This window comes from Mesoplodon bidens (genome assembly GCF_964165515.1).
Source record: "Mesoplodon bidens genome assembly, chromosome: 9".
Classification (NCBI taxonomy): domain Eukaryota; kingdom Metazoa; phylum Chordata; class Mammalia; order Artiodactyla; family Ziphiidae; genus Mesoplodon; species Mesoplodon bidens.
The window spans coordinates 5,748,222-5,763,055 of NC_138166.1; the positions used below are offsets into that span (position 1 = coordinate 5,748,222).

At 36.8% G+C, this 14,834-nt stretch overlaps 1 protein-coding gene across 1 annotated transcript in view; it reads left to right on the forward strand.

Moving 5' to 3' along the window:
- GNAT3 (G protein subunit alpha transducin 3) overlaps positions 1–14,834 on the forward strand; it is a gene marked incomplete at its 3' end in the record, with an annotated part of 59,084 nt that overhangs the window by 18,379 nt on the left and 25,871 nt on the right. The window contains 2 exon segments of the mRNA XM_081244415.1: positions 5,095–5,137; positions 6,828–6,951. Of these exon segments, the coding sequence (XP_081100541.1) occupies positions 5,095–5,137; positions 6,828–6,951 (167 nt within the window).

Sequence of the window (14,834 nt, forward strand, 5' to 3'; positions counted from 1 at the left end):
AACAATCTTTGGATAATACCATACCCACTAGTGTCAGAAATAATTCTGGAAACTTGCCAGGTCTTAGTGTCATCAGTATGATTACCAACTGGCCATATTTATGGAGTATAAAAGACCATTTTAAATGTATATTAACTCTCTCAGTCTAAAAATCACTTTTTTTCCAAATTTGTAATAAATTTTTGACTAAATAATACAGAGTTAATATAATGAAATTTGGTTGTGATTATTTAAAAATTTTGTGTGTGTCCAATAGTGGTTCTTAATTGATACTGTATTTGTCCATGATACATATGCTGGTACAATTCTGGAAAATTCTTTACACACTTTTTATATTATTCTCATGGTAGATAACTGAAATTAAATGAAAATTATCTAAATTCTTTTTACTTCATTGTAGAAATCATAGATATTATAGCATTATGTAAGGAAATGTAATTGATAGTCAGAAATGAGACATTCTTTTCTCATTCTCACATTTTCTCCAAAGTGTTTTCCCCAATATTTCCACTCTAGTTGAAGAAAATGCAGTATTAAATACACCTGAATGGACAAGTACCGGAATTCCTATTGGGCCTATTGGTTTTCCTCCCACTTCGCCATAACTCTGAAATTTTCCATACAGAAAAATTGAAAACATATATTTAGAGAAGATATTCTACAAATCTTTCAGCTGTGTAGGATGATGCTACAATTTCTAATGTCCACTTCTACTGTTGGAGTTTTTTAAAAAACTACCAGTTTTATAATCTTATTGGCCAACTTTTCTTTCAAAGTGATGCACAGCCTGGAGCAAAATAGCAAATTATATAAAGCCAGCAAACCAAGATACTGTGCAAAGCTCCTTGATTTACTCTTGTCACTGTCACAAACAAATAACGCTCAGCCACTCAAAATAATATAGCCAGTTGTCTTCCAAAAACATGAGGTGATATTTTAATATGATTTTCATTTTAATCTCAAATGTTTCATTCTTGGACATGGCAGCCTCTGTTAAATGAAACAGTTATGCCCAATCTGTGAATTCCTGTTTGATTACTTTAAAAGTCTATGAAAAAAGATTAGCAAATTGCTGAGACTGATTTTGCATTTATCAACTTTGTTGCCGAATTTCACACTGTGTGGTGTGGACCACACTAGCCTAAAACCAAGAAGCCAAGTATGCTGGAAGTTTACCCAAGAGGAGGAATCGATAAATCATCACTGGCAATAAAATCTTATTTTCCATAGCTTCACCGTTCTGATTCCCTAAATATCCTGTAAGGTGGGCAGCTCTTTCAGATAAGTGCAGAAACTGGACATATTTAAATATGCCTAAGAAAAAAAAATTTGCTGTGAAGTATAATTAGATTGAGGGGTCGTTATATCTGTTCATCACAGCTTAAGAAAACATGGAGTCAGGCAGAAATGATTCTATGTGAAGAAACTGATACGAAACACAGGGGACAAAATTTTATTTTTCAAGCATTCAATATGAGTTTAAAGAACGTATTTATTTCATTGAGATTCTACTATTATGCACTGTTCTAGGTGCTTCAGATATGTAAGTGAACAAAACAGGCTAATTTCCCTGCCCTTGTTGAATCTACCTTGCAGTTTTGGAAGACAGACGGGAAAAGTTAAAAACAACATGTGAATAATTTGTAACTTTGTAGAATGAGGTAAGTACTAGGAAAAAAGTGGGGTAAGGAAAGGAAGATAATGGGTGATAGTGGGGTTAAAAGTTTAAATAGGGTAGTCAGGGTCCTCTGATTCAATATGGATTTTCATATAATTTGAATAAAATTCTGAGATTCAGGGTTACCAGAAGTCATATTATTTTTGCTTTCATAAAATCATACTAGGGGCTTCCCTGGTGGTGCAGTGGTTGAGAATCTGTCTGCTAATGCAGGGGACACGGGTTTGAGCCCTGGTCTGGGAAGATCCCACATGCCACGGAGCAACTAGGCCCGTGAGCCACAACTACTGAGCCTGCGCATCTGGAGCCTGTGCTCCACAACAAGAGAGGCCGCGATAGTGAGAAGCCCATGCATCGCGATGAAGAGTGGCCCCCCCTTGCCACAACTAGAGAAAGCCCTCGCACAGAAACGAAGACCCAACACAGCCAAAAATTAATTAATTAATTAATTAATTAAATAAAGTCATACTAGTTTTGGTAAAACAAGGCAGTTGATTGCCATGCTGGTAAGGGATATGTTTATGTCTGTTAATTAGTTTTCCTGAATTTGGGTTTCTCCTGGAAATTCTTTAAATTGCCTTAGTTGTGCTACTTTGAAATTTGTCCAAAATTAACAAGCATACAGACTTTGAAGATGTCCTGTAACCCAATTTCACAATATAATATTTCAAGGCCTTTGCTTCTCTTAAGGATACAGAAATTAGTATAAGACTAAAAATTTACTCATTGGCATGTTATATCAGGTCCTTGGTCAATATCATATTTCAATGATATTCACATATTTCACATATTTCATTGATGAATGGTAATTATAACCTGAGGATACATTTTAAAAGATATGATTTCATATCAATTATAAAACACTGAGTTTTCCTCAATGCTTTAGAGTTTAGTGATTCTATATAAAACTTTTATGAACACATTTGTATTATCAGGTTTTACCAATTCTTGGTGACTCCCTGATTTTCTCCCATCTATAAAACCAGAACATCCAAACTTCAAGAAATTGCCTGACATCACTAAAAAGTCTACAAATAACAAATGCTGGAGAGGGTGTGGAGAAAAGGGAGCCCTTCTACACTGTAGGTGTAGTTGGTGCAGCCACGGTGGAAAACAGCATGCAGGTTCCTCGGAAAACTAAAAATAGAATTACCATATGATCCAGCAATCCCATTCCTGGGCATATATTCAGACAAAACTCTAATTCCAAAAGATACATGCACCCCTCTGTTCATAGCAGCACTGTTCACAGTAGCCAAGACATGGAAACAGCCTAACTGTCCATCGACAGATGAATGGATAAAGAAGATGTGGCACATATATACAATGGATATTACTCAGCCATAAAAGAGAATGAAATAATGCCATTTGCAGCAACATGGATGCAACTAGAGATGATCATACTAAGTGAAGTAAGTCAGAAAGAGAAAGACAAATACCATATGATATCACTTATGTGTGGAATCTAAAATACGACACAAATGAACCTATCTATGAAACAGAAACAGAATCAGGGACATAGGGAACAGACTGGTGGCTGCCAAGGGGATGGAGGTGGGAGAGGGATGGATTGGGAGTTTGGGATTAGCAGATGCAAACTATTATATTTAGAATGGATAAACAACAAGGTCCTACCATATAGCACAGGGAACTATATTCAGTATCCTGTGATAAACCATAATGGAAAAGAATATGTAAAAGGAAGTGTGTGTGTATATATGTGTGTGTGTGTGTGTGTATATATAAATGAGTCACTTTGTTCTACAAAAATAATTAACACAACACTGTAAATCAACTATACTTCAATAAAAAAAAAAGTTGCCTGAATTTGCTCCTTCCCCACCCACATCCCTTACATGTTTAGGACTCATAGATGAGTAAAAAAATTGAAAGATTGTTTTTATGGTCTATGCATACCCTACATATTATAGTAGTTTTAATCAAATTCTCTCATCATTTTCACTCTCAAGAGTCATATTCCTTTTTAGTCTCTTTTCATACAGTTGCCATTTTTATTCTATTAATCATTTTGAACATCCTTATATGAATTCTCCTGAGTTCCATTGCATTTATCCTTACAAATCACTTCAAATTAATTTTGGTTTGTTGTCATTTCAGAGTCAATGTTCTTTTTCCACATGGACATTCAGTTGCTCCCACATCATTTGTGTAATACATGTAGGGTGTCTTCAGACTGTTCTGTTTTACAAAACACTGCAATGTTTCTTATGACCTTGATTCTCAAATAACATCACTTTATGTTTTATTTTGTGTTGTAGTTTGCAAACGATTTCATGTGTATTATGTCATCATGGTCTTCTAATAATCTTGAGGTAAGTATTCTCAGTTTATAGATGAGGAAACTAAGAGGTTAAAGGATTTACTGAAGATCTCTCTCACACACGCACACACGTACGTACACACGCACACACACACAAGCACACATACAAGCACAGAGCCAAATCCTCAAATCTAAGTCATCACACTTTATTTCAGTACTTCTTGGTTTTCACTTCCCAAATAAATATGCCTTAAAGGTAAAGGAGACTCAAGAAATATGCTCAAAAGGCCTTGAGGCATAGCCTGAAATAATCACTGATCTTTTCATTAAAGGTTCATGTTTTAAATTTTTTAAATCATGTGAATTTTGTATCCTTCTACATGTTTGCCAACTATACCAAAATAAAGTTGTACATTGCATATCATCAACTAAATAGATGTCCCAGATAAATGCAACTGGTTCTCTATGACATTACCACCACCCCGCCCCTCCCCCAGGAATGTGTAATCTATTTTGAGACATTCCTATATCACTGTTATCCCACATGCTCTTTAGGTTTGCTTAGTATTATTAACAACTTTCCTATGCTTAAATCAAAGAGAAAGTGCCTGTATAACAAGGTAAACATGACAAAAACAAGAGCCCATCCTTCAATCAAAATAGTCTTTGAACTCTTCTGGAAATAAAAGATTATTGTCTCAGGTTTTTATTTTCCTTGCTGTTTAATCAAATAGGATATAGGAGGAGACATTCTGGGAGAATGAGTGTGATCTAGAGACTATGAAGTTGGGACCATTTTGGGGGAGAGTTGCAAACACAGGAGATAGAAGCGTTCCAAATTATGTTCGAATGCAATAGAATTTTTTCCTGATGGTATACACTTCTTGTTTTAGAAAATACTCTCTACCTTGGAGCCAGACCTATATCTGAATCTAATATCAAAACAGAGGGGTTGCTACTATCATTGAAAGTAGACAACTAATAATACCTTTCAAAACTTGCCAGATTACTCTCCTTCTTTACATTGGAGAGGTGTCTGTAAAAGATTTACCCACAAGAAAGTGATAGTCACAGGTTTTAATATCTATATGAACTTGGTGTATCAGTTGATAACACCCCCATCTTTCTGTTGCAGGAGGAGGAGAATCTGGAAAAAGTACCATTGTGAAAGAAATGAAGTAGGTATTTTAAACGTTTAATATTTGATTTCTGTCTGTCCATGTATTTGCCCATTACTAAAATAAATACTTTTGGAAAATCTGATGGATAGTCTCTAAATCACAGGTAGTGGTAGAGCTGTCACATTTCCTGTGCAAATATTCCTCCTATACTTTAGCAGAAAGCATAACAGATGAGTAATATTGTAGTTTCCATTTTTCTTTTGCATTTTGCCTCTCAAACTTAATAGCAATTATGTTTCAAATATATTAGTATAGGTATGATTTATGGTCAATATTGTGAACATAAGCCATAAACATTTCAAAATATGTCAGTGATCCATTTGAATTTAGGAGGAAACAATATTTTTAACCTAATTGGCAGTTTGTATACCTGGGAATGAAATGCATATTTAAAGTTTTTACCATCACGGATTTCAATTTATTTTTCATTTATTTTCTCTACATTTTTTTCTCTTTCTAATAAAATACACAGACCTGAATTTCTTAATAAGGACATAACACAAAAATGCTGTAATTCAAGAATGTGATGTCTAAATGAGTAAAATGACATTGATAAGGGGAGATGAATACATGAAATCTCATGGCTCTGTCACTGCTGGAGAATTTTAAAGGAACATTATTGATATAGGAGAAGAAGATAATGAAAAATAAGCTCAACTTCATTGATTAGCTCTAGTAGTTTTCTGGTAGCATCTTTAGGATTCTCTATGTATAGTATCATGTCATCTGCAAACAGTGACAGCATTACTTCTTCTTTTCCGATTTGGATTCCTTTTATTTCCTTTTCTTCTCTGATTGCTGTGGCTAAAACTTCTAAAACTATGTTGAATAAGAGTGGTGAGAGAGGGCAAGCTTGTCTTGTTCCTTATCTTAGTGGAAATGCTTTCATTTTTTCAAATGGAATATTACTCAGCCATAAAAAGAAACGAAATTGAGCTATTTGTAATGAGGTGGATAGACCTAGAGTCTGTCATACAGAGTGAAGTAAGTCAGAAAGAGAAAGACAAATACAGTATGCTAACACATATATACGGAACTTAAGGAAAAAAATGTCATGAAGAACCTAGGGGTAAGACAGGAATAAAGACAAAGACCTACTAGAGAATGGACTTGAGGATATGGGGAGCAGGAAGGGTAAGCTGTGACAAAGCGAGAGAGAGGCATGGACATATGTACACTACCAAACATAAGGTAGATAGCTAGTGGGAAGCAGCCGCATAGCACTGGGAGATCAGCTCGGTGCTTTGTGACTGCCTGGAGGGGTGGGATAGGGAGGGTGGGAGGGAGGGAGACACAAGAGGGAAGAGATATGGGAACATATGTTTATGTATAACTGATTCACTTTGTTATAAAGCAGAAACTAACACACCATTGTAAAGCAATTATACTCCAATAAAGATGTAAAAAAAATAAAGTAAAATAAAAAAATATGTATGAATGATAAAAAAAAAAGAAAAGTAAGCTCAAAAATGATTATGTTTGAGGATCTTGTTCTTTGGAACATACCCTGTGAGGGGATGATCCTAGTTAATGATGAAATTACCTGTTTGTAATCTAAACCAGGTTTTTTTTCTTCTTCCTAGGTAATAATGTAAGTTCCATAACAACCAGTATCTAAGTCCCACTTTTGAAATCTTCTGTCACCTCTATCTGCAACAAATTTTTGACTTTTTTCCTGTCTTTGAAGAACAGGACTTCTTGACATGGTCCCCAATCACACTGCTTTGGGGGCCTCAGCTCCATCCTGCCCCCAGGTCATCTCACATTCTCTTATAACACCACGGCTGTGTTCACCTGTTCTTTTCCTTCAGGTTGTAATCATGCTTGGATCCCTCTTACCCTTCTTACCTCTCTATTCTCTATGGGGTTAAATGCAGTTAAAACAACAACCACAACTATTTAGCTATATAAAAATTAAAACAAAGAAAAAATAGAAAACTAGAAAAATATATATAATAGATATGATAAATGATGAATATACAGATTAAGAACAACAATAAGCTGCCCAATATATAGAAATAGGATGAGGCTATGAATGAATAGTTCAAAGACAAAATTTCAAATATCTATTAAATATATATATTTTTTTAGTTGAACTTCACTAATAAAAAATAAATAAAAATTAAAGCAATAACGAGTTATTTTTCATCTTAGTAAATCAGTGAATAATTTAAAAATAATATTACCCAATAGGGTGAAGTTTTGAGAAGTGAATATTTCTCATGACTACCTGTAAAATTATATGCTACAGAAAAGTTGTAGAAATAATTTTTCTAATATACAAAGTAAGCTGGGAAAATAATTATTGATCTTCCAAATACATTTCTGATCATTTTAATAATGAAATAATTTAAATGTTAAAATGTATAAAAATAAAAGAATATAAATATGAAAATATGGAAATTTATGTACAAAGATAGTTATATCAGTCTTATTTAAAATAATTAAATATGGGAAAGAATAAAGTACCTTAAAATAAAACACAACAAATAGATTGTGAAATTATAGGACTATTTACCCTTCAATTAATATTTTACATTCATTACAAGTTATATGTAGGTGAGAAACTCCTAATAAAAGAAAATACTTACGTTAAGTGAAAAACCAAGATACAAGATTGCATAGAAATCTTTATCTTTATCTTATCTATTTATGATCAAATAGGTAATTTTTTAAAGTGGGAAAACACATACCAATATTGAAAAATTTTCTGTCAGTAGTAGGATTTAAAGTAACATTTCACTTTTATTTTGAATATTGCTGAGCTTTTCACATTTTCTACAATGAGCAAATATTACTTCTATTATTAAAAAAAGCATCATTCTCCTCATTCTGCCCCATCCCTCTTTTCTTTTCTCAGCAGAGCCTCCATTAAGAATAGTCAACACGGATGATGGCGGAAGAGTAAGACGCGGAGGTCACCCTCCTCCCCACAGATACATCAGAAATACATCTACACGTGGAACTGCTCCTACAGAACACCTACTGAACGCTGACAGAAGACTTCAGACACCCCAAAAGACAAAAAAGTCCCCACGTACCTGGGTAGGGCAAAAGAAAAAAGAATAAACAGAGACAAAAGAATAGGGACGGGACCTGTACCAGTGGGAGGGAGCTTTGAAGGAAAAAAGGTTTCCACACACTAGGAAGCCCCTTCGTGGGCGGAGACTGTGGGTGGCGGAGAGGGAAAGCTTTAGAGGCGTGGAGGAGAGCACAACAGGGGTGTGGAGGGCAAAGCGGAGAGATTCCCGCACGGAGGATCAGTGCCAACCAGCACTCACCAGCCCCAGAGGCTGGTCTGCTCACCCACCGGGGCAGGCGGGCCTGGGAGCTCAGGCTCGGGCTTCAGAGGTCAGATCCCAGGGAGAGGACTGGGGTTGGCGGTGTGAACACAGCCTGCAGGGGGCTAGTGCGCCACGGCTGGCCGGAAGGGAGTCCGGGAAAAAGTCTGGAGCTGCCAAAGAGGCAAGAGACTTTTTCCTGTCTCTTTGTTTCCTGGTGCGCAAGGAGAGGGGATTAAGAGCACTGCTTAAAGGAGCTCCAGAGACGGGCACGAGCCGCGGCTATCAGCACGGACCCCAGAGACGGGCATGAGATGCTAAGGCTGCTGCTGCTGCCACCAAGAAGCCTGTGAGTGAGCTCAGGTCACTCTCCACAACTCCCCTCCCGAGAGCCTATGCAGCCTGCCACTGCCAGGGTCCCAGGATTCAGGGCCAACTTCTCCAGGAGAACACACGGAGCGCCTCAGGCTGCTGCAACGTCACACTGGCCTCTGCCGCTGCAGGCTCGCCCCGCATTCTGTACCCCTCCCTCCCCCCGGCCTGAGTGGGCCAGGGCCCCCTAGTCAGCTGCTCCTTTAACCCCCGTCCTGTCTGAGCGAAGAACAGACGCCCTCAGGTGACCTACACACAGAGGCGGAGCCAAATCTAAAGCTGAGCCCCGGGAGCTGTGCGAACAAAGAGAAAGGGACATCTCTCCCAGAAGCCTCAGAAGCAGCGGATTAAAGCTCCACAATCAACTTAATGTACCCTACATCTGTGGAATACCTGAATAGACAACGAATCATCCCAAATTAAGGAGGTGGATTTTGGGAGCACGATATACTATTTTTACCCCTTTTCCTCTTTTTGTGAGTGTGTATGAGTATGCTTCTGTGTGAGATTTTGTCTGTATAGTTTTGCTTTCACTATTTGTCCTAGGATCTGTCCATCCATTCTTTTTTCTTTTTTTTTACTATAAAAACTTTTTTCATAATAATTATTTTTTATTTTAATAAATTTATTTTATCTTACTTTATTTTATTTTTTCCTCTTTCTTTCTATTTTCTCTCCATTTTATTCTGAGCTGTGGGGCTGAAAGGCTCTTGGTGCTCCAGCCAGGACTCAGTGCTGTGCCTCTGAGGTGGGAGAGCCAAATTCAGGACACTGGTCCACAAGAGACCTTCCAGCTCCACATAATATCAAATGGCGAAAATCTCCCAGAGATCTCCATCTCAACACCAACACCCAGCTTCACTCAATGACCAGCAAGCTACAGTGCTGGACACCCTATGCCAAACAACTAGCAGAACAGGAAAACAGACCCATCCATTAGCAGAGAGGCTGCATAAAATCATAATAAGGTCACAGACACCCTAAAACACACCACCAGACGTGGACCTGCCCACCAGAAAGACAAGAACCACCCTCATCCACCAGAACACAGGCACTAGTCCCCTCCACCAGGAAGCCTACACAACCCACTGAATCAACCTTAGCCACTGGGGACAGATACCAAAAACAATGGGAACTACGAACCTGCAGCTTGAGAAAAGGAGACCACAAACACAGTATGATAAGCAAAATGGGAAGACAGAAAAACACACAGCAGATGAAGGAGCAAGCTTAAAAGCCAACAGACCTAACAAATGAAGAGGAAATAGGCAGTCTACCTTAAAAAGAATTCAGAATAATGTTAGTAAAGATGATCCAAAATCTTGGAAATAGAATAGAGAAAATGCAAGAAACAGTTAACAAGGACCTAGAAGAACTAAAGATGAATCAAGCAACGATGAGCAACACAATAAATGAAATTAAAAATACTCTAGATGGGATCAATAGCAGAATAACTGAGGCAGAAGAACGGATAAGTGACCTGGAAGACAAAACTGGAAATAACTACTGCAGAGCAGAATTTAAAAAAAAGAATGAAAGAACTGAGGACAGTCTCAGAGACCTCTGGGACAACATTAAATGCACCAATATTCAAATTTTAGAGGTTCCAGAAGAAGAAGACAAAAAGAAAGGGACTGAGAAAATATTTGAAGAGATTATAGTTGAAAACTTCCCTAATATGGGAAAGGAAATAGTTAATCAAGTCCAGGAGGCACAGAGAGTCCCATACAGGATAAATCCAAGGAGAAACACGGCAAGACACATATTAATCAAACTGTCAAAAATTAAATACAAAGAAAACATATTAAAAGCAGCAAGGGAAAAACAACAAATAACACACAAGGGAATCCCCATAAGGTTAAGAGCTGATCTTTCAGCAGAAACTCTGCAAGCCAGAAGGGATTGGCAGGATATATTTAAAGTGATGAAGGAGTAAAACCTACAACCAAGATTACTCTAACCAGCAAGGATCTCATTCAGATTTGATGGAGAAATTAAAGCCTTTACAGACACACAAAAGGTGAAGTCCAGCAACACCAAACCAGCTTTACAACAAATGCTAAAGGAACTTCTCTAGGCAAGAAACACAAGAGAAAGAAAAGACCTACAATAACAAACTGAAAACAATTAAGAAAATTGGAATAGGAACATACACTTCGATAATTACCTTAAATGTAAATGGATTAAATGCTTCCAGGAAAAGACACAGACTGGCTGAATGGATACAAAAAGAAGACCCATATATATGCTGTCTACAAGACACCCACTTCAGACCTAGGGACACATACAGACTGAAAGTGAGGGGATGGAGAAAGATATTCCATGCAAATGGAAACCAAAAGAAAGCTGAAGTAGCAATTCTCATATCAGACAAAACAGACTTTTAAATAAGGACTGTTACAAGAGACAAAGAAGGACACTACATAATGATCAAGGGATCGAGCCAAAAGAAGATATAACAATTGTAAATATTTATGCACCCAACATAGGAGCACCTCAGTACATAAGGAAAATACTGACAGCCATAAAAGGGGAAATCGACAGTAACACACTCATAGTAGGGGACTTTAACACGCCACTTTCACCAATGGACAGATCATCCAAAATGAAAATAAATAAGGAAACACAAGCTTTAAATGATACATTAAACAAGATGGACTTGATCGATATTTATAGGACATACCATCCAAAAACAACAGAATACACAATTTTCTCAAGTGCCCATGGAATATTCTCCAGGATAGACCATATCATGGGTCACAAATCAAGCCTTGGTAAATGTAAGAAAATTGAAATTGTGTCAAGTATCTTTTCCGATCACAATGCTATGAGACTAGATATGAATTATAGGGAAAGATCCATAAAAAATACAAATGCATGGAGGCTAAACAATACACTGCTTAACAACCAAGAGATAACTGAAGAAGTCAAAGAGGAAATTAAAAAAAATACCTAGGAATAAATGACAATGAAAACACAATGAACCAAAACCTGTGGGATGCAGCAAAAGCAGTTCTAAGAGGGAAGTTTATAGCAATACAATCCTACCTTAACAAACAGGAAACATTTCGAATAAACAACCTAACCTTGCACCTAAAGGAATTAGAGAAAGAAGAAAAAAAAAAACCCAAAGTTAGCAGAGGGAACGAAATCATAAAGATCAGATCAGAAATAAATGAAAAAGAAATGAAGGAAATGATAGCAAAGATGAATAAAACTAAAAGCTGGTTCTCTGAGAAGATAAACAAAATTGGTAAACCATTAGCCAGACTCATCAAAAAAAAAAAAAGGGAGAACACTCAAATCACTAGAACTAGAAATGAAAAAGGAGCAATAACAACTGACACTGCAGAAATACAAAGGATCATGAGAGATTACTACAAGCAACTCTATGCCAATAAAATGGACAACCTGGAAGAAATGGACAAATTCTTAGAAATGCACAACCTGCCAAGACTGATCCAGCAAGAAATAGAAAATATGAACAGACCAATCACAAGCACTGAAATTGAAAATGTGATTAAAAACCTTCCAACAAACAAAAGCCCAGGACCAGATGGCTTCACAGGCGAATTCTATCAAACATTTAGAGAAGACATAACACCTATCCTGCTCAAACTCTTCCAAAATATAGCAGAGGGGGGAACACTCCCAAACTCATTCTACGAGGCCACCATCACCCTGACACCAAAACCAGACAAGGATGTTGCAAAGGCAGAAAACTACAGGCCACTATCACTGATGAACATAGATGCAAAAATCCTCAACAAAATACTAGCAAACAGAATCCAACAGCACATTAAAAGGATCATACACCATGATCAAGTGGGGTTTATTCCAGGAATGCAAGGATTCTTCAGTATACACAAATCAATCAATGTGTTACACCATATTAACAAATTGAAGGAGAAAAACCATATGATCATCTCAATAGATGCAGAAAATTCGTTCGACAATATTAAACATCAATTTATGAAAAAAAAACCCTGCAGAAAGTAGGCATAGAGGGAACTTTCCTCAACGTAATAAAGGCCATATATGACAAACCCACAGCCAGCATCGTCCTCAATGGTGAAAAACTGAAACCATTTCCACTAAGATCAGGAACAAGACAAGGTTGCCCACTCTCACCACTCTTATTCAACATAGTTTTGGAAGCCTTAGCCACAGCAGTCAGAGAAGAAAAAGAAATAAAAGGAATCCAAATTGGAAAAGAATAAGTAAAGCTGTCATTGTTTGCAGATGACATGGTACTACACATAGAGAATCCTAAAGATGCTACCAGAAAACTACTAGAGTTAATCAATGAATTTGGTAAAGTAGCAGGATACAAAATTAATGCACAGAAATCTCTGGCATTCCTATACACTAACGATGAAAAATCTGAAAGAGAAATTAAGAAAACAGTCCCATTTACCATTGCAATGAAAAGAATAAAATATCTAGGAATAAACCTGCCTAAGGAGACAGAAGACCTGTATGTAGCAAATTATAAGACACTGATGAAAGAAATTAAAGATGATACAAATAGATGGAGAGATATACCATGTTCTTGGATTGGAAGAATCAACATTGTGAAAATGACTCTACTACCCAAAGCAATCTACAGATTCAACGCAATCCCTATCAAACTACCACTGGCATTTTTCACAGAACTAGTTCAAAAAATTTCACAATTTGTATGGAAACACAAATAGCTGAATAGCCAAAGCAATCTTGAGAATGAACAATGGAGCTGGAGGAATCAGGCTCTCTGACTTGAGACTATACTACAAAGCTACAGTAATCAAGACAGTATGGTACTAACACAAAAACAGAAATAGAGATCAATGGAACAGGATAGAAAGCCCAGAGATAAACCCATCCACATATGCTTACATTATATTTGATAAAGGAGGCAAGAATATACAGTGGAGAAAAGACAGCCTCTTCAATAAGTGGTGCCGGGAAAATGGGACAGGTACATGTAAAAGTATGAAATTAGAACAGTCCCTAACACCATACACAAAAATAAACTCAAAATGGATTAAAGACTTAAATGTAAGGCCAGACATTATCAAACTCTTAGAGGAAAACATAGGAAGAACACTCTTTGACATAAATCACAGCGAGATCCTTTTTGACCCACCTCCTAGAGAAATGGAAATAAAAACAAAAATAAACAAATGGGACCTAATGAAACTTAAAAGCTTTTGCACAGCAAAGAAAACTATAAACAAGACCAAAAGACAACCCTCAGAATGGGAGAAAATATTTGCAGATGAAGCAACTGACAAAAGATTATTCTCCAAAATTTACAAGCAGCTCATGCAGCTCAATAACAAAAAAACAAACAACCCAATCCAAAAATGGGCAGAGACCTAAACAGACATTTCTCCAAAGAAGATATACAGATTGCCAACAAACTCATGAAAGAATGCTCAACATCATTAATCATTAGAGAAATGCAAATCAAAAGTACAATGAGATATCATCTCACACTGGTCAGAATGGCCATCATCAAAAAATCTAGAAACAATAAATGCTGGAGAGCGTGTGGAGAAAAGGGAACACTCTTGAACTGTTGGTGGTATGTAAATTGATACAGCCACTATGGAGAACAGTATGGAGGTTCCTTAAAAAACTAAAAATAGAACTACCATATGACCCAGCAATCCCACTACTAGGCATATACCCTGAGAAAACCATAATTCAAAAAGAGACATGTACCAAAATGTTTATTGCAGCTCTATTTACAAGAGCCAGGAGATGGAAGCTACCTAAGTGTCCATCAACAGATGAATGGATAAAGAAGATGTGGCACATATATACAATGGAATATTACTCAGCCATAAAAAGAAATGAAACTGAGTGATTTGTAGTGAGGTGGATGGACCTAGAGTCTGTCATACAGAGTGAAGTAAGTCAGAAAGAGAAAAACAAATACCGTATGCTAGTACATATATATGGAATCTAAGAAAAAAAAAGGTCATGAAGAACCTAGGGGTAAGATGGGAATAAATACACAGACCTACTAGAGAATGGACTTGAGGATATGGGGA